General features: G+C 48.1%; 1 protein-coding gene across 1 annotated transcript in view; it reads right to left on the reverse strand.

Moving 5' to 3' along the window:
- RPH3AL (rabphilin 3A-like (without C2 domains)) overlaps positions 1-26046 on the reverse strand; it is a 43374-nt gene extending 17328 nt beyond the window's left edge. Inside the window, exons 1-6 of the mRNA XM_014953170.1 lie at positions 25976-26046; positions 22529-22687; positions 15470-15581; positions 14188-14331; positions 12110-12239; positions 8030-8116 (exon numbers count right to left, since the gene is read on the reverse strand). Of these exons, the coding sequence (XP_014808656.1) occupies positions 8030-8116; positions 12110-12239; positions 14188-14331; positions 15470-15546 (438 nt within the window). The 5' untranslated portion in view covers positions 15547-15581; positions 22529-22687; positions 25976-26046. The remainder of the gene's footprint in view (positions 1-8029; positions 8117-12109; positions 12240-14187; positions 14332-15469; positions 15582-22528; positions 22688-25975) is intronic.
- Positions 26047-26147: the final 101 nt, after the last annotated feature.

Raw genomic sequence — 26147 nt, forward strand, 5'->3', positions numbered from 1 at the left:
AAAAGAAAAGCTTCCTGGAGAGAGCAGGCATGTGCCATGGGTGGCAACAGCCCCAAGCACATGCTTTGCTTAAGAGGAAAACAAGTCTTGCACTGGCTGGAGGTGCAGCAAGTCTTGACAAGTCTCTCCTCCTGCACCAGGTGCCACAGCCTGGGTCACTTCTGAGAGAGTCAAAGACCTGCAGCAGATGAGGGATGCAGGTGGCAACGCCAGGACAGCAGAAATGCCATCTCCTGTGGTACAGGCACAACCTGGGCGTTCATTTCACCGAGCAATTCAGGCTAAGCCAGATCATTTAACAAGTGTGCTTGAAAACCCCAGAACAAGAACACCACTCAAACAACCTGAACCTACAGCAGGAAACAGACTGTGAGCACTAAACTGTAATATCTCCTGTAAGAACGCCCTCTACTCTCCAATTTAGTTTTAATGCAGCTTATGATGAAGGAGATCTATTAAGTATATTTAATATAAAGCCTACTGTGAGCCAGAGGAAGAGAAAAGGATGGCAGCTCAGACAAGGAGGAATGGCTTCTAAAAACTTAATTCTTTTGTGCCTTCCAGCAGTCTAATAATGAGCTAATGAGACAGCCAGGGCAAAAATAAGTTAATATAGTAAAAATACCATTTTCTATTTCATACAGGAGGGTAGAAACCTTGCAGTTCTGTTCAGAGTGAAGGAGATCATCAGCGTTTCTACTCCAATTTCCCAAAGCATTTTGTGTATAGTATCTTCATGATGGCAATGGGTGCAAATGCAGACAATTACAGCAATAAGTTCACAATTTGCATTTAGGGTTTAATCAAAGCTGAGGGCAGTGACAACACCTGGCACTCATGAGAAGTTCTTCTCATGCAGGCACAAAAAGCAGAACACCACCATCACCATTTCACCAAGGGGAGGAGATTGCTCAGCAGGTTGCCCAGTTCCTAGTCTAGGGCCATCAACAGACAGCTAAAATATCTCTGTCTGGGGTCTTGAAAGCCAAGTGAAAGTGATCTGAACAATCTGGGAGTATGCTTTTTAAAAGAAGAGCATCCAGCAGAAGAAAGCAGAGCATCGCTGTGGCCCAGCACACGTCAGTTACTGTAAGAGTGCAAGAGAGATGCTCATGTGCACCACAGCAGGATCTAGAAACCAGGACGTGAAAGCACACCGCAATCACACCAACATTTTCCTGCTGGGTAACAGCAAGCAGGATGCTGAGTCTGCCATCCAAGCATAAAGTTGGGAAGCCAATTCCCCAAAGAAGAGAAGACTGCAAGTTCTTCTTCTAAAGAGCGGGCCTTGGCAGGCAGGACACTTTACCAGCTCCTTCTGCAGTATGCGAACAGCCAAAACAGTGACCCAGCCAGTTGAGGCACAAGCTGACACAGCTCCTTCCATCCTCTCTGCTAGCACGTAGGGACCACACAGCTTTGGTACAGCTTGTACAACAGCACAGAGACCCTGTTCTGCTATCCCGGCAAAATCAGGAATAGAAGAATCAGGGAATGCAACACGTTTTTGAAATCTGGGACAGACATCTCAACATGGAGCTTAGCCCACTGCAACTCAGGTAAACATACAGGACGCAGAAGCTGCTTGTTGGGCAAGCCCTGGACACCCTTGTCTCAGGAAGGCAGGAGGCCTCGGGCACAGCTGCACATGCAGGACACAGCAGGACAGCTGCAGCTGTGGGATTTGCACCCTGATCAGTGCCATGTCTTGAGGAGGGCAGATTGTCCATCCCCTGCTGCACACCAGGTAGCTGGGGCATGCATAGTTTTCCTGTACAAACTGCTGAGGAGGAAGCAAGCCTTTCTTACAGTCGTTCTCTGAACAGACCTTGCAACATCTGTAATTTAATTTGAAGCACTGAAGAGACCTATTATCTTCAGGCGAACTACAATTTAGGCACACCATAAAACCAATCAGACACAGCAAGGATTGCTGTAAGAAAAGGCTGGTCACCCCCAGGTTTCTCACTACCCCACAGAGGAGTCCAGTTATAGAAAGAGTTAATGCTGTGATACATACACCCAGCTCTGATGCAGTAATACTAGTATAAAATTGATTCTATGCATATATATTCACTTTAAATTGGTGCTTCTAATAGAGTTTGGTCTCATTACAGGAGCACTGAAATTGTTTTGAGATCAGCTCTAAAATAGCTGCAACAAGATGCTCTCCCCTGTATTAACTCAGTTCCCCTGCTCCCCCCAGGTTAGCGGCGTGCCCCATCTGAAACAGCTGCAGCTCACGTCCTGTTCTGCACACAGGTTAGTTTTAGTGTCCATGCATCAAAACAAATCGATGACACTGACTGATATTGATGGTAGTTTCATTGATTGCAAGAGTGGCCCGACAGCAAAGTTCTTGTTTGATTTTAAATTAATAAATCTATAACAGTGATTCAAGAATAAAACTCCTGTTTATTAGCATGAGTCCACTCTTTCCAAGGAGAAGAGAGTTTTGCTCCCACCAGTCCTGGTGGCACATAAGGTGAAATCCTGAGCCCACGGTAGCCTGAGTTTGGGTGGAGCTAGAATTTCATCAGTAAGAGGGACAGCCAGCCACTGCCAGTCTCTTGCAACAACCCAATTCTGAGTAACATTGATCATCTCTTGCTCTGAGTGCTTGACAAATGGGAGTAAAGATCTGTACCTGAATTCCCAGATCAGGACAGGGTAGCCCAACGTGTAGCTCAGGACACAGCAGCCACAGCATCTGGCCTGCTGCACTCAAGCTGGACCAGCCAACCCAAAATCCGTGCTAAATGTTGACTTCCTTCAGGCTCCTGTCCTTCTGCCTCCCCTGAGACCTAAACTACCCTAAAGCAAAGCTGGGGAGGACACAAGGGAGAAGAGCTGCTTTAGTAACAGACTCCTTTTTTTTCATTACTTCAAACCAATTTAATGGCCACGTCCGTGACAAGTCCAGACAGCTCAATACCTTTTATAACCTTGATAATATTCCTATTAAAGTTGCATCAAGACATCATTACAGCTACAGGCTGAAACAGTCAGAAGCAGATGCGTATTTCTATCTAGCACATTCAAATGCAGCTTGTAAATGGGACCTAAAGGAGTATCACTAGGTCCTGGTGAAACATATTACTGCTTAAACTTCTCCCTCCTCTTTCTCCTTCTCTGAACATAAAAGCGCTAGAACAGGCTCCTAAACAGAGGAAATATTAGGACTTGCTGATGAATGGATGGGATCACAGCTGAAGTGTGATAAAAAACAGTTGCAGCCCGTCCCCCCCTGAGTTTGCTTCACCAAGCTGCAAGTCCCCTGTACAGAGGTGCTTAGAAAGGATCTTTGCTGCAAAGCCATATTTTGATCTACCACCTACTGCTTGCCATGAAGTAGCTTGTTCTCATTCTGCAGCCCCCTTTCTTCACAGCAGCCCAGACTGGGCTGTGCAAGAGGAAAACAGCTACCTTTAGCTTCCCATGCTGACACCGGTGTCATTGGCTCAATCCCTCAGCGGCCAAAAGGCGGGGGAGCAGGTTCTCGTGGGCTACAATGCTTAATGAAGAGAAAGGCACCTGCAAATGCAACCACCCTGGGAGGACTTCGTTGCCATTGCCCTCACGCAGCACATGCCCACACACTCACTTTGTCCCAGCTCTCCGCCATGGCTCTGGCACGCTGCAAACCACTGGCAAGGAGAAAGAGCAAGCGCTCTTCAGCTTCGTTATTTGCATTCATCTGCTTTTCCATAACACAGAGATTTCCAATTACATTATTTACAGCAATCTGTTGTCAACTCCCACATTCAGCACTTGAGGATGAAGAAAATTAAAAGGCAGTGAAATTGCTATTCGGAGCTTTGTTTCCGGAATAGCAAAATCTATCGCACCTCTGACCCCAACGTTTCTCAAGCTGCAACGGCTGCCAGCCTTCAACGATTTATCATTCCCCTCTCAATCAGGCCTCTTTTTTCCCCCTGTGGCTCTATTCTAGAGGACACTATTTTGAGTCTAACCACTTGCTACCACCCCCCAAAATAATATGGCAGGCTATTGATGAGTTCTTTGAATTGCAAACAGGTGCACATCACTTCGATTCAATCCAGAGTCACCCAAAATAAACACTCCCCTCCATCAGTATGGTATTTTGCCAAGAAATCATCATGCTAGGCAGGAATAACCCTGGGCTATGTTGGTTTATAATGTTCAAAATGGTATGAATGTATATGTGAAAAGGGAAGCCCTGGGGGCAAAAGGGGAGGAGACAACTCCGTTCCTCCAGCGCAGTAATCTTCTTCCTCTGCATGGTTTATTGTGATAAACCAAGAAATGCAGCCAGCCATGAAAATGCCGTTTAGTGAGGGAGAAGAAATTAAAGGGAAAGTGAAGCAGAGAGGGCAAATTAAAACTTTAACAGGTCCCTGATAGCTGACACTCTCTTTCATATTCGATGGGGTTTAAAAAAAGCTATCTCCCCCCACCCTACTTAAACTGTTTTCATTATCGCTACAATTTTGGATGTGTCAATTCAAATGTAAATGTGCACGAACGTTTCCAAGAGGATTTTAATTACGATGATAGCATCGCTAATTATGGATATAAAAAAAAATATATATAAAGTGGTAATTCAGAAAGGTGCTTTGCAGAACCTGGTGGTATCAGTCAAAACAAGGCTGTGCAGGGAGTTAAACGGCTGGGCAGGGATTTGACAAAACACAGCAGGTCCCATTTTCCCTTCAGGCCAGAGGTGACAGGCAGATTTCAGCCACACGCGACTAATTCAACACGGGCGCTGCTGCCCAAGCTGTTATTAAGCTCACGTGCTCTGCCAGAGGCCTGGCAGCAGAGAATCATTCCAGCTGTACTCATGCCCACTGCAGCTCCTCCCAGGCAGTTTTGCTCCTCTGACAGGCACTGCAATAAGCTTGTTTTGCTGAAGGAATTGCTCCCTTCCTGCCCAGCTCTCTCATTCCTGTGCGTGCATCACTGCTAAGCCAGCCAACAGGCTCACTCCAAACCTGTGGCCAACGTGGGATCAGCCTCAGGACTTCATATGCATGGAGAAATAGGACTGTCCCAAGGAGGATCAGCCTCCACACCAAAGGGATCTATGGGCATCAAACATGCAGCTCCAACTACAAGACTGATGTAAACAATAGATTGTTACTTTGGTCTTCATTTTGACCCAGGCATACTGATGACTTAATCATACCTGAAGCCAGCAAAGATTCTGTCCACGCAACAAAAGGGGGAAGATGACTACCACACCACTGAACTTACACTAGCTTAAATTAAGCCTATACAGATAAATAATAACAAGGAAGATGGAGGGATGGAAGATTTAGCATGTATGAACAATGCTGCACACTTTGGCTGTTAGCTGGTATATGTGAACATCCAACTCTACCACCCTGGCTTGAGATCCTGGTGGGCCACCACACTCACGTGCTCCCTCAGTGTGTGGCAGAGGCTAAAGACGACAATTACAGTCCTAGGCTCTTGTCCCAGCCAGATGACACCTATTAACTCCAGCCAACATCATTTAGTCCATCCAGGTTTCCGAATGACCTCCCTTTCTCACTTCAGTGCCTGACAGTCTCTCGCTAACAGAGTTGAGAGCTTCATAAATATCATGCCCAAATAGCTTGAGCGGTGGTTCAGAAAATTACAGACGGCGATCAAAGCACTGATGTGGAGGGAATCACTTGGCTTGGAAACACCACATCTCATCACACCTGCTGAGAAAGGCACTCCAGACCAACATCAAATGCTCACCCACTAGAGCTGGCCAAATTTAGGGGCCTGAGCGTGGCTCGACAAATTGGGAGCTGTTGCCAGAGCTCTGTGGCCTGGGGACAAGCCTACTTTAACCACACGCTTTGTTGGCATGAGCTGAAGAACCACCTTGCTCAGTCATGCTCTGCATTGAGAAGGGGAGAGAGGGGTGGTATTGGCTTGTTACTGCATCACACAACCCAAAGTGCTTTGGTGGGTTCCTGACGCTCCCCACCTGGATCCCAGGAAATAAAATGGAGCTGATACCTACTCACTGTGCAGGCGAGACAGAAATGAGAATATTTGACCCCAAAGAGCAGATATCCACCTGCACTCATTGATAGCAAATCTTCAGCAAAGAGCATGGCCAAATGGGTTTGGTCCAGAGCAGATGGCAATACAAGACAGATCTAGATCACAGAAACAGATGGCTACAAGGAACTGGTTGTGCACACAAGCCCTTAAAAGACACCTGGTAATTTAGTGCATGCTCTCTAACATCGTGACACCTGAACCAGCTTCAGGAACTGCACTAGTACCAGCCATCAGCCTGAGGCCTAAAAGCCTCATCTCTTCCTCACACGGACTCTTAGGGAGGACCTGATCAAAGCCACTTTCTAGACATTTATTCTGATATTGCCTTAACTTCCTTGCCCTGGCTGACATGCCTCAAGGCTTCTGCTAATTCTCAATGCTTCCCTGCCTTCCCCTAGAATAAAAGCAGAGCATGTGAAAAGACAGAGGGGATGTATGACTTGATGCCTGACTGCATGTCCACACTGTAACCATTCCAACCTTCTCCTGGTCAGGGCACCGGCAGCACTTAAAACAAGAAAGGAGACAGAGCTGAACCAATCTTAAAGAGAATCAAAAAAATAAAGATGAAGCTTAGGGCTGGGAGGTAACATGAGGTTATTTTTTTGTTAGTCTAAGAGGGAAAGTTCCATCCATTTTCATTAGGGAAGCACTTTGGCCGTATCTCAGGTTTCATGAAGAGAGTGAGCTCTGAAGGTCACCGAACCCTCTCACACTGGCCACACATAACACTTACTGGACAGGTTAATATTCTTCTCTGTTCAGTGATCATGCCTTTTCATTATTTTTATAAGAAACTGGAAAAAAAGCCAAATTATACTGTGTGGGATGAGTAAAAAAATCCAGAAAGAACAGAATAAAAGAAATAAAGTCAGTTTTAGTCCCACACCCATCTCCCTGCAGTACACAGAAAATATCTTGACCTGCCTCACTCTCTCTTTTGGGACCTCCATTTGGAATTCAAAACATCCGGATGGTTCAGTGTATCAAATTATTAGCAATATTCAAGGAGCTAGAATGCTCTCTGCTGCCCTACCCACACCACTGCTCAAAGTGAAAGGCCAGCAGTGTCCATGTACCATCTTACCTGAACATCAGCTTTGTAAGTGCTCCCACACAAACCGTCTCCTCCTTTGTAAAACCTAAGCAATGCTAAGTTTCCACTTAGCATCTAAAATTTCAGCATCTTGTGCACCTGCACAAATGCTCTCACTACACTCCAAAAATTGATTTAGCAGAGCACCCAGGTTTCACAGTTGGTTGCAGTGGTCAGAAATAGCTGCGCTGGGTTGATGTTCAAGGACCACAAGCAAAAGGCCAAAATAAATTGATGGGAACAAGTGAAAATCCTTCTGTAATCACAGAACAAATTCACTGACTTCACCATAAAGCAGCAAGCCCTGATGTTGCTGGATGCTGGCTGGCAGATGAGGATTGAGGCAGGCCATTACTTTTTTGCAGTGTAAAGTCAAGGATGAAGGATATAAAAATTTAGAGACCTACGTTAGAAGTCTCACACACTGGCAAGTTATGGGATTTTGCAGGCAGGGAGGAAAACAGACTTAAAAGCTGCAATCCTAGTTATTTTTAGAGGGACAAATACTGCAGCTATGCTCTAGATCTCTCCAGCTGTATTAAAGAACCAGCGTTAGCCAAATTTATTTGCCACAAAACTAGGAGAGAGAGTGTAGCAGCAAAACATAACAGTCTCTTTGTGACTGTAGCTAGAAAAATTCCACAAAGCCATACAGGCTGCAGGTGCTGGTGGGTTTTTTTTTCCCTTCAACCTCTTATAAACCAAAGTTGTCACCACTGTGTGTATTCGCTGAGCCTGCCTAGCCTCCAGCCAAGCCTCCCAAACCCCATCCCAAGCTCCCTTCCCAGTGCCCAGGCACAGGGAAGAGCCCACATACACTCAGCACAGACTTGGGGCAGGTAGATGCACGCTGCTGAGCCCCATCTCTCCACAGTTGTATTTTACCTCTCTCTGTTCACTGCAGATCTTGCACAACCAAAGAGGACGTTTCTGGGCTCCAAAGGTTTCTATTCCACACTTGGTGCAAACTTTCTGAAGCAAGAAGAGGAAAAAAAGAAAAAAAAAAAAAAAGATGGCATTAGCAACTCTCCAAAGCCATAGAGCCCTTGGGAGAAAGAAGGTTGAGAAACATCTACCCAACAGTTCTGTTTTGCTTAAAAATCTAAACATGGCACAATTTTCTTATTTACCCTGGAGAACCACTGATCACAGGAAGCTGCTTCAGGTCTATGTGGACGTGAGACAAAGGCAAATCTACAGCACAGTTCTTGACTCCAGGGCGAGAACTGGACAAGGCAAATCAAACCCTGTGACCGACAGACATGTTTTCAGAGTATTTTTTTTATTCCTCTAAATCCTAAAACCTAATCACTGTGGCATGGAAAGCAGCTATAACCAAGTATAAAATGAACGCGAATTTGTGCAAGACTGGAAATCCTCTCCTCCCTTCCCTCACATACGTAGTCTTAAACCCAGTGGCTTCCCCTCCATTTCAGCACGCACTCGGCAGCTATTGATTTGTGGCTGCTTAGGAAGCGGGCACGACCGTGCCTACATGCACGTTTCCTGAGCAGAATGCTTGATAGCGCCGCACGGCCTCTGTTGCTGCACAAGGGAACTTTCATGTCTCCGCTGGCCATTTACAACCTGAATCACCTAATATTATATAATGAAGCTGATGTGTATCAGGCTTGGCTTACAGCTTGAATGAGAAATTGGATGAATTCTTTGATCCTCACAGAGCAAAAGCCACTCACAAGAGGGCCCTAGAGAGCAAAACACCTTGCTTAGAGAGACATGTGAATTTCATCTCCCCAACTAAAGTTCTACATATCCCCCTACCCAGGCTGCTCCTCTTCTGAGCCAGGATGCCTGTGTCCAGGGACAAAAGGCTCAGTGGCTCACTTAGCCCTCAGTGCACACACCTGGAGGACAGCGGCAGAACGATGGTACCTGGGGGCAATGGCTTCATTGTACAAATAAATGCACCCAACTATTTTGGGCAGTGTAGTCCCGAGGCAGGTCTGTCCCTGACTCATGCTGTACAGAAAGCAGGAGGTCTCACCAGCAGCTCCACAGAGGTTGGTGCTCTTCTCCATCACTCTGTTCCTGTCCTTGCCCTCATCCTCCCAGAGAAATAAGAAACAATCCATTGGGTGTGGTGCATCAACACCCAACATGGTGCTACCCAAGCCTAGCAGGACTGCAGATGCAATTAGCAGAGGCCACCTGAACCACACCAAATCTTCCCTCCCTCAAACCAAAATCTGAGGGAGCAACTCAGTCTCAAATACCCTCCGAGATCCCAATCCCCACACATATAGCACATTCAAACGCTCCCTCTAGTGGAAGTTTCCAAGCAATTTTATTCATAGCCATAAATTCTGAAAGTTCCACTACAAAACAGGGCTTTCCTCCTCCCCTTCTCTGCAGACTAGCTGAAAAATTGAGCATCACTCACAACCCCTCAGAAGAAGACATAAAAATCAAGGACATTGAGCACAGTCCCATTCCCCATTAAATACAAGATAAAGCACTTTCTTCTCCTGCTTATACTTCACCTGTTATACACAATACTGATACCCTCTGTATGGCAAATGACACATTATGCTTTGTCTAGCTACTGCTACTGTTAACACATCTGGATTTGCATACATCTTTGTCTTGCCATAATGCATTTATATCTAAGATAATAAAAACTAATATTAAAAACATTTTTCATAAAGCAGAAAGTGGCACTTAGAAAATCCATCAGGCTACAAGAAATATAGAACCTCTATTCAGCAGAAGGGTCTTGCTGAAGTTCTTTGCTACATTTGCATCGTTATAACAATTCCTTGAATTAAACGGGCTGCAATGAGATGGTAACAGAGAAACGCTAGCAAGAAAAATATGAACTTTAAAAATCCATAATTCCCTGACAAGTCATTGCTTATTGCATACAGCACTGCACGAGTGATGGATATCCCTGAACTAGTGGGAATGAGCTTAAAGTAACAGTCCACTCTGCTCTGCAGAAGGGTTGACTGCTCCCTGAGTTCACAACATTAAAAAGCAGTAAGGGGAGAAGCCCAGGCCATCCACTCAGCATCTCCTTCAGCTTGCACACAGCGGAAAAGCGTAGCCAAGCTGAAAGCAGCTGCAAAACACACACTGGAAACGTAGGATCTCACCTAAAATCAACCTGGATATGAATGCTCCTGAACTGTCCAACAGATTCCAGACAAAAAGAGAATAGTCATAAAAAAACCCAAACAGCCCTTCTCTGGGGTTTTCTGATCACAGCCCTCCTGGAGCCTCACCAGCTGGGGGGTTACTACCTGCAACTGCAAATGAACAGGGTGTGGAAGTGTCTGAATCAGCTTTTGCTTCCTCATTAGAGTAAAGGGCTCACAGGAAGGAGGTTAGAAAGCACCATGGCAATGTGACCTAGCTGGCTTTGGACAAGGTGAGAGCAGAATCACCAAAGGAAGAAGGCAAGAATACAGCACATCCTGTTATTCCACATGCTGGAAATGCAGGAAACAGCTAGCTGTCTCCTGTCTGCTTTTATTCTCCACGGATGCATGTGCACAGAGCCCATGCTCCTCTCCAAGAGAGCTGCCCTGTAGCTCCCATTCAAACCAAACCTTTCACTTTTTAGTACCCTACTGCTGCTTCCTTCCCCACTCCCTCCTAAAAAGCTACTTTCTCCCTGACTTAGGACCCAGGCGTTCAAAGATTTCTGTTTAATTTCCCAGTCACTGCCTTACACGCAATCTTCTGCATAACCCTTGCCTCAGTCAAGCTACTTCTGCAAATTGGATGCAGTGAAAAAACTCACTCGACAGCAAGGGCAGCACAGCTCACAGCAGCTCCTTGCCCAGTGAGCACATATGGAAAGATGCTGGGACCTCAGTTCTGACAACAAGAGGCACCCACCTCCTTTCTCTCTCTTACAAGAGCTCTATGCCCAGCAGTGCTGCAGCCAGCTGTGGACCAGTGCAGGCCAAGCCTGGTGGCCTGCTCTGCATGAGAACTGCATCTCACAAAATCTAGCAGTGCCAGCACGAAAGGTTCTCCATCATGGCCTGCATGGTTGGCTTAAACACAGAGATCCCAAAATACACCACTCCATGATACAGGAGCAGGTTTTACTCAGCGCTGTCCTGTGGGGTCCTCAGAGACAGGGTGGGTGACATCGGCAAGTGTGTCCTTGGCTCTGGTACCCACCAGGGACAGAGTCAGCACAGGTTGCTCCCTTCCACCCTACCATAAGGAAATCAGAAACATTCCTACACCCAGCAGGTATCTTCACCTTTCCCCAGGCAACACACTGAGGCAATGTCACTTAACAGAGGTATCTCCCCAGGGAAAGATGGGCTTCAAGTGCAGGAAAAACAGCCTCCCAGCAGAGGGAGGATAAGGTGGTTGCCTTGGAGATCATCATCTCCACAGCAATACACATTAACCCCTTGGCTGCAGAGTCTAGACAGTCGTCCCCCAGGCAGCAGTCTCCCTGAAAACTGATGCTGCCTTTTCAGCAGCACCCGTGCAGTCCTGCCAACAACATAAACACAGGCACTCACTGATGCACAGGCTGATTTATGTATCAGGGTTGGAAACCTTACACTAGTTTGGAACTTGAAGATGGACTTGAGTCCTCTGAAGAGAGGCGTTACTGGAAGGTCTAAGGGCACACCTTGCAGTAAATAACAATGAAGCACACAAAATCTTTTATGTATTGCCTCTGATGGCCATATGTTTCTGCCCCTTCTCCCACTCTGCAAACCCAGAGTGGGAGATGCAGAGGGGGCCGATGCACCCCATCGCAGCACTAAGCGCAGTTTAGGCACTTTAGGATCCTGAGAAACAAAATAACCAGGGTGCAAGAGAAAACCTGATGGTCTGACAGCACCGACCTCGACAAGTCAAGGGTAAGGTAAGTTAACTCAGCAGAGCTATCTAGCTTCCAAGAGGACGGGTGGCCTTTCCTATACAGATCTGCTACCAGGAACAGGCAGAAACCTGTGTGAACAAACCCACCTTTTTGCAATCTTGACAAAAGACCGATGTGCTACCCAGCAGCCCGAGCAGTTCACCGCAGAGCAGACACTGTGAGAGGCCGTTCCCCATCGTGTTCTTTCTCATGTTCTCCAGCCGCTCCACCAGGCGCCTGCAGGGGAAGAGGCAGAGCAGAGGTCACAGCACTCACCCTGGAAATCAAAGACCATGGTACTGAGGCATGCGGAAAACCTGCAGACGTGCTGGGACCATACATACTTTCACTTCAGTCTCTGCACTCAATGCTTCCTATCAGCTGGCTCTTGGTCTTCAGGGAATATAAACCCCTGGAAGTCCATCTACCAAGGCTCACCAAGCCCAGAATAATCAAGACTGTAAATATCACCGAGAGGCCTGACTCAGCTAGTGGGCACACGGCAGATACCTCACAAGAAGGGACTGATACTGCACCCTCCAGGAGCTCAGTGTCACTGGGGCCACACAGCCTCAGCACAATGATCTCCTGACTGTAGAGCCAGAAGGGGCTTTAGTGCTCAGATCAGGGCAAGTCAGATCGCCCAAGGAAAGGACAGAGGAGTAAAACCTGGCAAGCCCTGCTCCATTTTTACATATACTCCCTGAAAGCAGCACATGACTTGCCCACATTAGAAGCAGGAAGGCCAGACTGAAGCCATCAGACCAGAATGAGCCCGTCTGCAGTACAGGAATGCCAGTAACTGCTCCCTGCTTCATTTGATAGCCTGCTTGGAAGACAGGAAGCATATATGTATGCACGATGTCCATAGCAGCAGGACTACGAAAGGGAAGGAAGGCGGGATAGGCAATTAAGATGCAGGATGTGGAGAGCATGCAGAGCAAGGCTGCTGTCATGAGATCACTGCTTGGCAATTCTCAGGCATCCATTTGTAGATGGGGACGATAACAGCCAGGCCATTTATCAGAAGCAGTGACCAGCCGCAGCCATGCGCCTGCGTGCAGCTCAGGGAGGAAACACAATCCTGCTGTCCACACAACCCCATTCTCATTAGCACTAATGTCCCATCAACCAAGTCCCGCACTGAGAGGAAGGTAAGGTCTATTTCAAAGAGGTACTGTCTATGGTGATGAGGTCACACAGCACAGCCAGGCTGAGCCATCATTACTAGATTTATGATCCTTGACTTCAGCACAAGAGAACTCCCAGGAGTTAACAAAGGCATTTCAGAGACCGTTTCAGTATGGGAACAGCAGAGCTCTTGCTTTCTGCAACAACCACACAGGAATGACAGGCCGCTCAGAGCTGCTGGCTGCTTCTGGAGCTGCTGAGGTCTCCTATATATCACACAAACATCCCTGTTAGTTCTCGTTAGCACTCACTAACATGCACTGCACAGGGACAGAGTGAAGCACAGGGGCAAGAGGCTGGCATTGCTGGACATGGGCTGGGAGTCTCGGGGGTTTCCTGTCTCACAAACACAAGACACTGCTGGGAAATGCTGCAGGACTGCTGAACTCCCCAGCTTTAAAGGCATTCAGTGTAGGACGACCACAGACAGCTGAGGCCAGACCTCCAGCAGGACTGAAAGCAAATGGAAATCTGAAGCAGCAAAAGGGTGCCTGTAAATTAAATAATTCAAGCCAGCAAACCCCTTCCAGAGGGCTCAGCCAACTAGAACATAAACTCATTCACTGCTCCAGGCAAAATCCCAGGGGGCTGCTGCAGACAAGGGAAAACCTAACTGGGCTGCCAGCAGCAGTTTCTGAGCCTGCTGCCCACAAGCAGTGGGTGCAGCTGCACAACTCGGCATCATCCCCAGCCTCTTCCAGAGCCACTGGGGCAGCTGCCTTAGCACAGGCTGCATTTCCCAGGGACTGTGTCCCTGGCTGCAACCAGAGCAAGCCCCAAGCCACGAGAAAGGCTTGAGACATGGAGAGAAGGAAAACATTACATCCTTCCCGATATTCATCACCTCCATACAAGCAACATGGGAGGGGAAAATAACTGACCTAAGAGATGCTCTGACTGATGGGAGGCTGAGCTCAGGCAGCTGGGAGAGCCACTCCTCTGTCTGCGCTGACCTTTCCCTCTGAGGGAAGGGGACAAATGAATGTGACTGTACCCGATGCGCTGCTGCTCGATGATGTCCAATTTCTCCGCCTTGCGGATGACTTCCAGAATGACCTCAAGTTCCTGTGGGCTCAGAGCCTGCATCTTCCTCTGCTTCTCAGTCTGGAACGTGTGCACCGACCAGCCCGTCTGGAGCCTGTGGGAGGGGGTGGAGGGCAGAATTAAGCTGTGAAAGGAAAACACAAAACCTCTGCCCTGTCAGGCACACAAAGCCTGCGTCAGCCTTCCATCAGAGAAGTCCGTTACCTGGCTAACACCCAAAGCAGGAGTCTCTTCTCTCTAACCAGATCACCAGGTCACTCCTCCAGCAGCACCAAGTGCTGCGTTGTCTCTCCCTGCCCTCTTATTTCCTTTCTGCTCAAATTTCTATTTTACCACTCCATGTCCTCATCCCTGTTTGGCTCTGCCCATAGAGATAACAAGTGCACTGAGGCCTGGTTAACCTGGGGGTACCCTTGCAGAAATGGGTGCAGATGCCAGGGACCACAAATGCCAACAGCAGACTCCCAAACAAAGGGATTACCTCACCCTCCTCCCTCCAGATGACATGTTTCTAAGGTCCCCAGCTCAAACACATAAATCACCAGGCACACTTGAAAATGAAAATTCGGCAACTTCCTCCCTTGGACTAACCCAGGCTTGCACGAGAACTTTAGCCAACCACTTGCCTCCATGACTCACATACACAGATGATATTTCTCCTTAGCCCACCTGGGGACAGGCAGAAGCTTTCACAGCTCAATTAATTACCATTCAGTAGGGGTTTAGAGGTCATTGGATAAAGTCACAGCTGCTAGGAAAATGCAGGGCACTATCAGACACAGCTGTCTTAATGATGCCTTCAGGTGAAGGTTGGAGAAGTGGCAGTGGTGTGCACTTTTCACACTCAGGCAGTCCCATCAGACACAGGGTGACCTCCTATTTTCTAACGTTTTGCAGCAGGTTGACCCCAGAGGTTCAGAGAAGAGCAGAGATGGATGTGGCAGGGTACCGTCCACCAGAGAAGGAAAGCATCCAAGAAACAAATGCAATTCTAGTGCTTGACTCATCTCCATCCATTTTGTCTTTATGTTATGCAGTAATTTAACTTCAGGGGGAAATGAGATCAAATGACAAGTTCTTAAAACAAGAGTGCTGGCAGCTGGGGGATACTATCAATTGTATTTAGGGTGCTGCAGAGATATAAGCTTGCCTCCAAGCCCTTCCCTCCAACAGGAAGCCATTCAGGCTAGAGCTGAGGCTGGAAGGGGAAGAAGGGGGTGGTGAGGACTCACTTGGCGCGCAGTGCCAGCTGCCGGTCGTTGGGGCACACCCATTGGCCTGTCCCACTGCCAAAAATCGTGTCAGCCATGGCACCACGCTAGGGAGGAGCAGCAGAGATCCCACCTGTAAGAAGCAAACACCAGCGTTGAGCACAGCTGCCACCCCACCCTCAAGAAAGCACAGGGCAGCGCTTGGCACGGCCTTATTAATCATCCCAAAGGGCCACTCTTCTGGCAAGCAAAACAAAGGTGATCCACTGGCATTGCACACAATGGAAATAGACAGACTTTCACCCACAGATGGTGATAAAAAACATACCATTATCCTCATAAAATATAAGCCAATAAATACCTTCAAACACCTTGAAGACAAGGCTGGAAGTTTAGATTTTATGGTACTCTGAGAAAAGCCAGAGAGTCTTTGTCAGTTCTGATTTTTCATTTCAAACTAGAGAAAAGCGTTGTTTGTAAGAACAATCTCTGCCCCATCACCCAACGTTGCAGTCCTGACAGACAAAGCCACTATAAAGGACACAAAGAAGCTACAGTTGCTTTTTCTTTAACCTCTTAATGGGGTAACAAACAAAAACCCACGCGACAATCAGCATGAATAGTGGCAAGTCACTTCGTTCATTAAAACTGCCTCCATAATAGCCTGATATTTATAACTACAGCCTACAATAGAAGCTTGTTTGCATTCTCTGATGTTTAAGACAGCACCTCTTGCAGCAGATCTGCTACTGCAGCTCCTGTAACCAGCATGGTCACACTGGTGATTCCTTGTGTTCAGTGACAATTTCACCGTGAACTGATCAGTAAAGGCAGGAAGAGCCAACTTCCACACACTCATGGGAGAAACACATTCCCAGAAGAGACTTTGCAGCTAGGCAGTTCTGAGTCCTACCAGCAGCTCAGATGAATGGAAAGCACCAAGAGACAGACACAGCCAAAAAAATTTCAGTGGCAGCAAAACTAGTCTTGATTTATCGAGCTTTTCCCCAGATGGATTTGCTCTCCAGCAGAGCAAGTATCTCATGAGCCCTAATACATAAATTTCCCGGTATTAATACTTACCTTTCCCAGAACAGACACATGCCAGCTTTGAAACTAGCATACCTGCTGGGCAGAGATAACGTGTTTAATGCTGGTTGGCAAACACAAATCAGATACAATAGCAGGCAAGGTATATCACCTGCCAACTATGCAGTAGTTCCCAAGAAAACACATGTTCCAGTCTCAATCCACAGCACACTTACCCCACCAGTGCCCGTGGTTCAGCGTGCTGCACCTATGCTTGCTATCTGCTGCTGACACACAGAGCTCTCTGCTTCTGTGCCAGGCAGGGAGGCATCACAGGCTGCGTGGCCTTGGCCCTCTTACACAAGCAGGCACGCAGTTTGTGCAAATCCATCTCTCTTTCCCCAGGCTGAGCTCACACGTGCCACAGACGTCGCACCCACCCCCCGGCATGGAAACACAAACCCGTGTTAGGGAACTGACAGCTATCTCCTGCCAAACCCCACCCCAGCCTTGAGAGCCAGAACGGTTACAAGCAATGGAACTGCTGCCCCTCCTCTGACCATCCAGTTTCTGGAGAGAGTCTGAAAACTCAGTGCTTACAGGCAGGAGAGAAGAGAAGGAACTCCACAAAAAGCACAGATTTCCTTCAGTGCAGGGGGACAGATGTATAAGAAGGGTGGAGGCTCCAATAATTCAGCATAATGCTAAGCAGCACAGTCTGACTGTATAGTAAAGCACAGCAAGAAGGAGATGGGAGGCTGGAAGAAAGGTTCAGCAGAGAATGAGGGTTGAGACACGCAGGACAGACAGAAGTGTCACACTCAATTTTTTAAATCTCTACTACGTTAGTTAAGGTGACCACTTTTGAGAGGAATCATCTCTAGAAGAAATCCATGAACCCTGACATCTTGGATTTGCCAACTACTTTCCCCACTCTGCTCAGCGCTACACAAGCTGTGGGTTTGCATTTCCATTTGTCCCAGAACACCTCCTGCTCTTTTCATCTTCTTCACGATCTCAAGAGAGGAGAGAACACAGTCCCCACACACGTCCCACAGCAGCTCACACACAGGGGAGCAATCAAGCATTAACAGCAAAAAAATACAAAGGCTCCCACCCCCGGGCCAGGGTTAGAAGCAGAGAGAAGCTACAATTTCACACAGAATGGCTGATCTGGGATTTTCCAGAGATTTTTCCAAGCCTGTGATGTGTTGCTACAGGATACACACATGTAGCCCCCCCCACAGCTGCATATATTAAATTACTCTTCAGATATATCACATATTCTTCCCTCCCACTCACACACACCTGAAGAATAGCTCAACCCACGCGCTCAGTGTCCACTGGAGAGGCTGAACACACACAACCACACTGATGTGACCAGCACTTGGCAGCTGTAAGATGTTTAGCATAAAAGCTAGAACTGGAGATGAGCCCCACACCATGGCCAGGGCAGAGGAGTTTGCTTTGCCAGCCGCTGTGCTTTCAGGGCGGAAAGCAGCACTGAATACATCTGCCCCTCCTCTGCAGAGCTTTATCTGCTCTAACAGAGCTGAAGGCAAGTCAGAATAGAGCACATCAGCTAAGCATTTTTCTCAGGAGAGACCTAAACACATTCTCCAGCCTCATACCACAGTGCGCTTTTCTCAGCATGACTGAACAAAAACAAGCAATGTCATGCTCTTTTGCCTCTTGTTACTCAGCATACGCTTTCTGTTCTCCACCATTCCCTGAGCAGCATCTGCAAAGGGAGAAGGAAAACAAAACACAGCCTAGACATCCTTTATATCCCAAAACAGTCTTCAGATAGATTATTCCCTAAAATATTTACAGGAGTATTTTCTTTCAGCAGCATTGGGTATCTGCTGCTCCTTCTGATGTAAACTGGCATTGCAGATGGCTTTGCACCTTTGCCTCTGAAAAAAGCCTGGTGTGGTTTGACACAACTGCCTTGGAGAAGGAAACAAGGACATGGGGCTGCAGGCCACAGTCAGCTGGGGCAGAAACAGGTGGCTTTGCACCTTTGCCTCTGAAAAAAAGCCTGGTGTGGTTTGACACAACTACCTCGGAGAAGGAAACAAGGACATGGGGTTGCAGGCCACAGTCAGCTGGGGCAGAAACAGGAGCATTAGTGGTAGTGGAGGGAAAGGAATATCTTGCACGGCCACAGGAATGATGCCAGAGAAATGGTACCAGTATCTGGAAGGCATGAAGCATTCTCCCTCTTATCTCTGTACAGGACAAGAAGTACAGTGGAATCAGCCTAATCAGAAACACTAAGATAGCAAAACCACATCCAAGGGAGTCATTTCTCTGGGCTGTGGTGAAACGCCCCTCTCTTATAGTCAGCCTCTGCCGTGTTCTCTCTCAAAAATACTCCAGTTAGGACCTACCTCACCCTCTCTTCCACTCCTCTCAATAACTTAACAAAGGGCAGAAGCAGCCAGTCTCTAGCAGTGAGAGAGCAAGAGAAATTCACAGTTCTTGGCCCTGCTGCAAGTACACTGCATACAGGATAAAGAAGAAGAACTTAGTGTTACAGAAAGAAAACTTCCCACTCCAAGATTCTGCTTTTTACTTGAATTAAGAGTTAAAAGGGAGCTCTTATCAATACTCTATGACCTCCTTTAAAAACTCTGCACCTGTTTGTTCCTTTCCTATGATGGAGGAAGTCATGTGAAACAAAACCTCATTAAATCCGAGTCCACCTGGCTGCCCTTGGCACAGAAGCTAAGGTGAGCTCTGCAAGGAAGGAGCACTGCCCCACAGCGAGCCAACCCTTTGCATGGGGCCCGGAGCATTTTGGAGGATGCGTAACTGAGCACATCTCTGCCTGCAGCTCTGTTGTAGCACTGCTTCTGCTGTCTTTACGATAAGACTTGGACTCTGCAGCCAGAGAGCAAGGCACCTGAGAACATGACATCAGTCTGCGAGGTGGAAGTCTTCCAGTGGGGTCTGAGAGAAGGGAGCAGCAGCAGGGTCACGCTGCTGACTTGGTCCCACACCCCTGCAGAACATATGCAAGACAGCAAAGCAAGCAGGATTTTTCCCACTGGACAGCTCCCACTTGGCCTGGAGGATGAAGGTGGGCTGCAGCTGGCTGTGCAGCAACATAACACTCAATTTTTTAAATCTCTACTACGTTAGTTAAGGTGACCACTTTTGAGAGGAATCATCTCTAGAAGAAATCCATGAACCCTGACATCTTGGATTTGCCAACTACTTTCCCCACTCTGCTCAGCGCTACACAAGCTGTGGGTTTGCATTTCCATTTGTCCCAGAACACCTCCTGCTCTTTTCATCTTCTTCACGATCTCAAGAGAGGAGAGAACACAGTCCCCACACACGTCCCACAGCAGCTCACACACAGGGGAGCAATCAAGCATTAACAGCAAAAAAATACAAAGGCTCCCACCCCCGGGCCAGGGTTAGAAGCAGAGAGAAGCTACAATTTCACACAGAATGGCTGATCTGGGATTTTCCAGAGATTTTTCCAAGCCTGTGATGTGTTGCTACAGGATACACACATGTAGCCCCCCCCACAGCTGCATATATTAAATTACTCTTCAGATATATCACATATTCTTCCCTCCCACTCACACACACCTGAAGAATAGCTCAACCCACGCGCTCAGTGTCCACTGGAGAGGCTGAACACACACAACCACACTGATGTGACCAGCACTTGGCAGCTGTAAGATGTTTAGCATAAAAGCTAGAACTGGAGATGAGCCCCATACCATGGCCAGGGCAGAGGAGTTTGCTTTGCCAGCCGCTGTGCTTTCAGGGCGGAAAGCAGCACTGAATACATCTGCCCCTCCTCTGCAGAGCTTTATCTGCTCTAACAGAGCTGAAGGCAAGTCAGAATAGAGCACATCAGCTAAGCATTTTTCTCAGGAGAGACCTAAACACATTCTCCAGCCTCATACCACAGTGCGCTTTTCTCAGCATGACTGAACAAAAACAAGCAATGTCATGCTCTTTTGCCTCTTGTTACTCAGCATACGCTTTCTGTTCTCCACCATTCCCTGAGCAGCATCTGCAAAGGGAGAAGGAAAACAAAACACAGCCTAGACATCCTTTATATCCCAAAACAGTCTTCAGATAGATTATTCCCTAAAATATTTACAGGAGTATTTTCTTTCGGCAGCATTGGGTATCTGCTGCTCCTTCTGATGTAAACTGGCATTGCAGGTGGCTTTGCACCTTTGCCTCTGAAAAAAAGCCTGGTGTGGTTTGACACAACTACCTCGGAGAAGGAAACAAGGACATGGGGTTGCAGGCCACAGTCAGCTGGGGCAGAAACAGGAGCATTAGTGGTAGTGGAGGGAAAGGAATATCTTGCACGGCCACAGGAATGATGCCAGAGAAATGGTACCAGTATCTGGAAGGCATGAAGCATTCTCCCTCTTATCTCTGTACAGGACAAGAAGTACAGTGGAATCAGCCTAATCAGAAACACTAAGATAGCAAAACCACACCATCCAGGGGAGTCATTTCTATGGGCTGTGGTGAAATGCCCCTCTCTTATAGTCAGCCTCTGCCGTGTTCTCTCTCAAAAATACTCCAGTTAGGACCTACCTCACCCTCTCTTCCACTCCTCTCAATAACTTAACAAAGGGCAGAAGCAGCCAGTCTCTAGCGAGGCAACCTCTCCCTCTCTTCCACTCCTCTCAATAAGCTAACAAAGGGCAGAAGCAGCCAGTCTCTAGCAGTGAGAGAGCAAGAGAAATTCACAGTTCTTGGCCCTGCTGCAAGTACACTGCATACAGGATAAAGAAGAAGAACTTAGTGTTACAGAAAGAAAACTTCCCACTCCAAGATTCTGCTTTTTACTTGAATTAAGAGTTAAAAGGGAGCTCTTATCAATACTCTATGACCTCCTTTAAAAACTCTGCACCTGTTTGTTCCTTTCCTATGATGGAGGAAGTCATGTGAAACAAAACCTCATTAAATCCGAGTCCACCTGGCTGCCCTTGGCACAGAAGCTAAGGTGAGCTCTGCAAGGAAGGAGCACTGCCCCACAGCGAGCCAACCCTTTGCATGGGGCCCGGAGCATTTTGGAGGATGCGTAACTGAGCACATCTCTGCCTGCAGCTCTGTTGTAGCACTGCTTCTGCTGTCTTTACGATAAGACTTGGACTCTGCAGCCAGAGAGCAAGGCACCTGAGAACATGACATCAGTCTGCGAGGTGGAAGTCTTCCAGTGGGGTCTGAGAGAAGGGAGCAGCAGCAGGGTCACGCTGCTGACTTGGTCCCACACCCCTGCAGAACATATGCAAGACAGCAAAGCAAGCAGGATTTTTCCCACTGGACAGCTCCCACTTGGCCTGGAGGATGAAGGTGGGCTGCAGCTGGCTGTGCAGCAACATAGCCCCCAAGCACAGGTAGAGGTGAACACCCTTCCATGCCACGCCACACAGTCAAGGATCCTGTGGCAGGCACACCTTCCTGAAGCAGCAGCAGAAAAGCAACAGGAGGCATTTCTAGGTGTACTCCTGATCCTCCTTCCAATAACCAGCACGTTCGGTACCAACTACAACTGGTGGCCGGGATGGCAGAAGGTTGCTATGTCAGCACATCCCAGAGCTGTCCCCAGCTGGTGACAGCACACAGCCACAGCCCTTTGACATGATGCTCTTCAAAGAATGTCAGGCTTTTCTGTGAAAGAAGGTCAGTTTTCTCAGCAGAATAACAACATGAACATCATGTATCTGTACCTTAATAACAGAGCACAGTCATGGCAGGTCATACCAAAGGTCCAGCGAACACAGTACCTGCTATCTGACCAGCCTCAAAAGCAGATGCTTAAAGAAGAGTATAAGAACAGAAACAACACAGCAATACTTTTCCAGAATACCCTCCCAGCCTCCAGAGATTCCTGGATCATGTACCCCCTGAGCCGGGCTGTAGCTCTGTATATAACACCCTTAACATTTTTCTGTCCGAAATGTATCAGCTTGCTTTTTCAGCTCATGTACACTTTTAGCATCACCTCACTACACCAAGTCCCTTCCCCGCTCCTCCACCTCAAAGACATTTTGACTTTACCTTGACTACATCAAAGTTAAAACTGAAGGGTCTTGTTGACATTGAGGTAGTCACTGCAGTAGAAAACACCTCCTCACGGCAGCGAAAGCACAGCCTGCACGAGCCCTCCTGCAGCTGGGCTGATTACAGGTGCCCATGAAGCATGAATTCCTCGGAGCCCTGCAAATACAAAAACGTCCTATACAGGCCCATAAGGAGCTCTCCAGTCAGCTTTCATTTGCCTGGTTATTTCAGCTAAGCAGCTCGTGTCTATATTAATTTGTTTTTATAGGAAATTAATTAGGCAATTTTTTTTTTTAAATACTTCATTTAAAAAATAAAAATTAAACAGTTGGCCAGAGATGAGCTCCCAATTCCCAAGCCGAGCTGTGCCGGTGTAATTAACTCGCCTGCTTCGAGGGCGTCACCTCCCCCAGGACTCCCAGCTTGCACCAGGTACCGCGCTGGCCTGTTTTTCCTTTTAGCTGCTGCTCCCTCAAAAAAGCAGTGTAATTACTCTCTGCACAGCACACCAGACCCCATTATCCCCAGGAAACCTTAGCAACTAAGTGAGTGTTTGCTCTTGTTGCTATGACAGAGGATAAATGACTAGCGGAGATAGATAAGGTTAACCCAGCCTCTGCCTCCCACCCACTGCCGGCCAGTCCCTTTTCCTCCCAGACACTAGTCGCACAGCAGGGAGACAAGTGTGAGCAGGCAGGGAAAGGCCATTTAATCCAGACACAAGTATTCCTCTCATGTTTTAACGATTCCGCTGCCACAGTTGTATTTCAAAGCACACGACTGTTCTAAAGTGACAGAGTAACCCTTGGGGCTGTGGAAGCGTGGCAGAAGACACACACTTGACTTTGAAGATACAGCCAAGTCTCAGAGAAGGAGAAGGGGAATAACTGTATGTACAAGTGCTGGCCTGAATCAGGGCTTTATAAAAGTTTTTCCTCACACACAAACCACTTTGAACTGCCCTTTCACACTTACATCCAGCAGTTTCTCAGCCCCTCCAGTGGCAAAGGAGCCTGCTGTAAGCACCAATGTTTTGTTGGGCTAAGCAGGCAGGAAGCACAAGCACAGCGGAGCCAAGCGACCCTCACCACCTTCCTGCTTTTGCTCTCAGGAAGGGAGAGAGCTGGGCTGGCGCACAGGGGCACGGCTCAGAAATGGCCTCTTGCAATTTCTTACTGCGACAAATCCCCACAACAGCACAAACCCTTAGCAGCAGATGGAGAGCCGAGTGGCACAAGGAATCCAATATGATCAGACTTGACTTGCATCGCTGAAGCTTGGGCCAACAGAGACAAGGAAAACACAATATCCAAATAAACACCAAAAAGCCTTGGCAAGCTTTGGGACAACAACTTAAGAACCCAATCAGACAGACTTTCTCCAGTCTGTCTAACCATGAAAGCTCAATCTAAGCAGTACCAGCCCCAGCAAAACAGGGAAGACCTCAGAGCCATGTATTTGGATCTGGTTGCCCCAGCTCAAAGTAAACACAACCCAGTAAACACAACCCAGACACAGCACAACAAAAAGTGAGAGGTGTCATTACCACATAAGGGCAAGTTGGGAAAGGAGCATATGAGGATGACTTTTGGGGGTAAAACAAAGGTTTCCATGCACCAGAGCTGCTTCCCAGTCCTAGCAGCAGTGGCAAGAAGCCTAACTGCTTTTAAGATGAAGCTTATTAAAGAGCTTATAAAATACAATGCCCTGGAGGTCCCCGCCAGCCCCACAAGCAGGAAGATAAAATCAGCTCTACAGGAAAACTGACATATGGTACCAACACTCCTGTATTAATGAGAGGCAGTTATTAGCGTGGCTACTTGATATATGGTAAGCTATAAAGAACCAGTTTTTCCCCAAGCAGAGCAGTCTTCCAGCACCCTACGATGCTGGGGAGGAAAGCCAGCACTGTTCCACCTGCCAAGGTGTATCTTTAATTATCAGACTTTGGCCCCATTTCCTTCTGATCCCCAGTCAGGCAGGTGTGTTGTGCAAAGTGAATAATTCATGAAGACAGCAGGCTCTTTCTGACTCACATTTTGGGGCAGGTTGATCTGGCATAGGCCTAGGAGAAGCAAATTAGCATCTAAATGGCCAATTAGAGAGACTCATTTCGCTATTCTGATATGCTAAAAAGCTCAGGAGGCCTTCTGTGGCTGGAGGTTAGCAGGGTGGAATCGGCAACTCCCAGCGAAGCATCAAGTTTCTTAGAAAGAATTGGACATAGCAGGGGAGAACTGAGCACCGGCCAGTGTTTGTCAAGGAATCCCTTGCAGAAGAACCGTATGCCAGCCTATTTCATGGGTAACCTCAAGTGAACCTGGAAAACCATGGTTCACGGCCAGTGGAGAAACTCTGCTAAACAGCCTAACCCCGGGCCTTGCCAAAAAAATCACTATCCAGCATGGCTCCGAGCCACATACCTGCCATCGCATCTGGTGGATGTACCCTTTCTCAGCATCCTGAAGCTCTAGCATTGGCTTTAGGCATTCTAGTAAGCCTTTGAACAACACACAAGCACAGCCAGCAGTAACTCCAAGCCCTTTAGCACTCTGAACGTTGTTGGTACGTGCAAAAAGAAAGCCGTGGGACCAGTCCCTAGGGAACTTGACCCAAGCTGCAACAAACTAAAAACACTGGGGATGGACACTGCCTGTCATTATTACTTGCATATACGACAGCATCCATCACCCTGTGTCAGAGTGCCCGAAAGAACCATGATGATACATCCTCCATAAGATGCACATGGCAGCTCCAACCATACAACATGCACAAAACCAAGAGCTCTCAAAAGCATACCGGGGCTGATAGTCTTTTTGATAGAGCACATCACTTTCAACTTCCCACTTGTTTACCCCCCTACCTCTGCCACCTACACTCAGTGACCTTCAGGTGGCTGAATTCCACCTAAATTCAGCCTTGTGCAGTTCACCTTGCTGGAGCTCTCAAAAGCATACCGGGGCTGATAGTCTTTTTGATAGAGCACATCACTTTCAACTTCCCACTTGTTTACCCCCCTACCTCTGCCACCTACACTCAGTGACCTTCAGGTGGCTGAATTCCACCTAAATTCAGCCTTGTGCAGTTCACCTTGCCGTGTTTCTGGCCTGCGTTCAGCAGCATTTTAGATAAGGCTCTCACACCGGTGGGGTGCCGGGTCTGGGTGCCTCAGGCCCCGCTTCAAAAGCTGTTTCCCTGCCCCAGCTCGCCAGGAGAAGGGGCCGTTCCCCACGGGCCCAGGACACAGCGCTTCCTCTGCAGGTGTTGAGGCAGCCAGCACGTACCGACACCTGAAACTCTGCTTCAAACTCCGCACGAAGCGCCCGTACGCCCCGCCGGCAGAGAGCTGCGGGCCAACCCACCGCCCGCTCCCCCCGGCGCGGCGTCCCGTCCCGTCCCACCCCGCTCACCCACCTGCCCTCCGGCCCGGCCCCGCTCTCGCACCCGGTAAAACTCTCGGCCGGCTCCGCCACGGCTCACGCTGGGACGCGGCGCGGAGCCGCCCCCCTCACCTCGGGACAACGCGGAAACGAAGCGCACCTGCGCCGCCACCGCCGCCTCCGCCTCCTCCAGCCCCGTCGGCGCCCCTCTCCGCGCCCCGCCGCGCCGGTCCGCG

This window comes from Calidris pugnax, unplaced genomic scaffold (genome assembly GCF_001431845.1).
Source record: "Calidris pugnax isolate Ruff unplaced genomic scaffold, ASM143184v1 scaffold133, whole genome shotgun sequence".
NCBI lineage: Eukaryota > Metazoa > Chordata > Aves > Charadriiformes > Scolopacidae > Calidris > Calidris pugnax.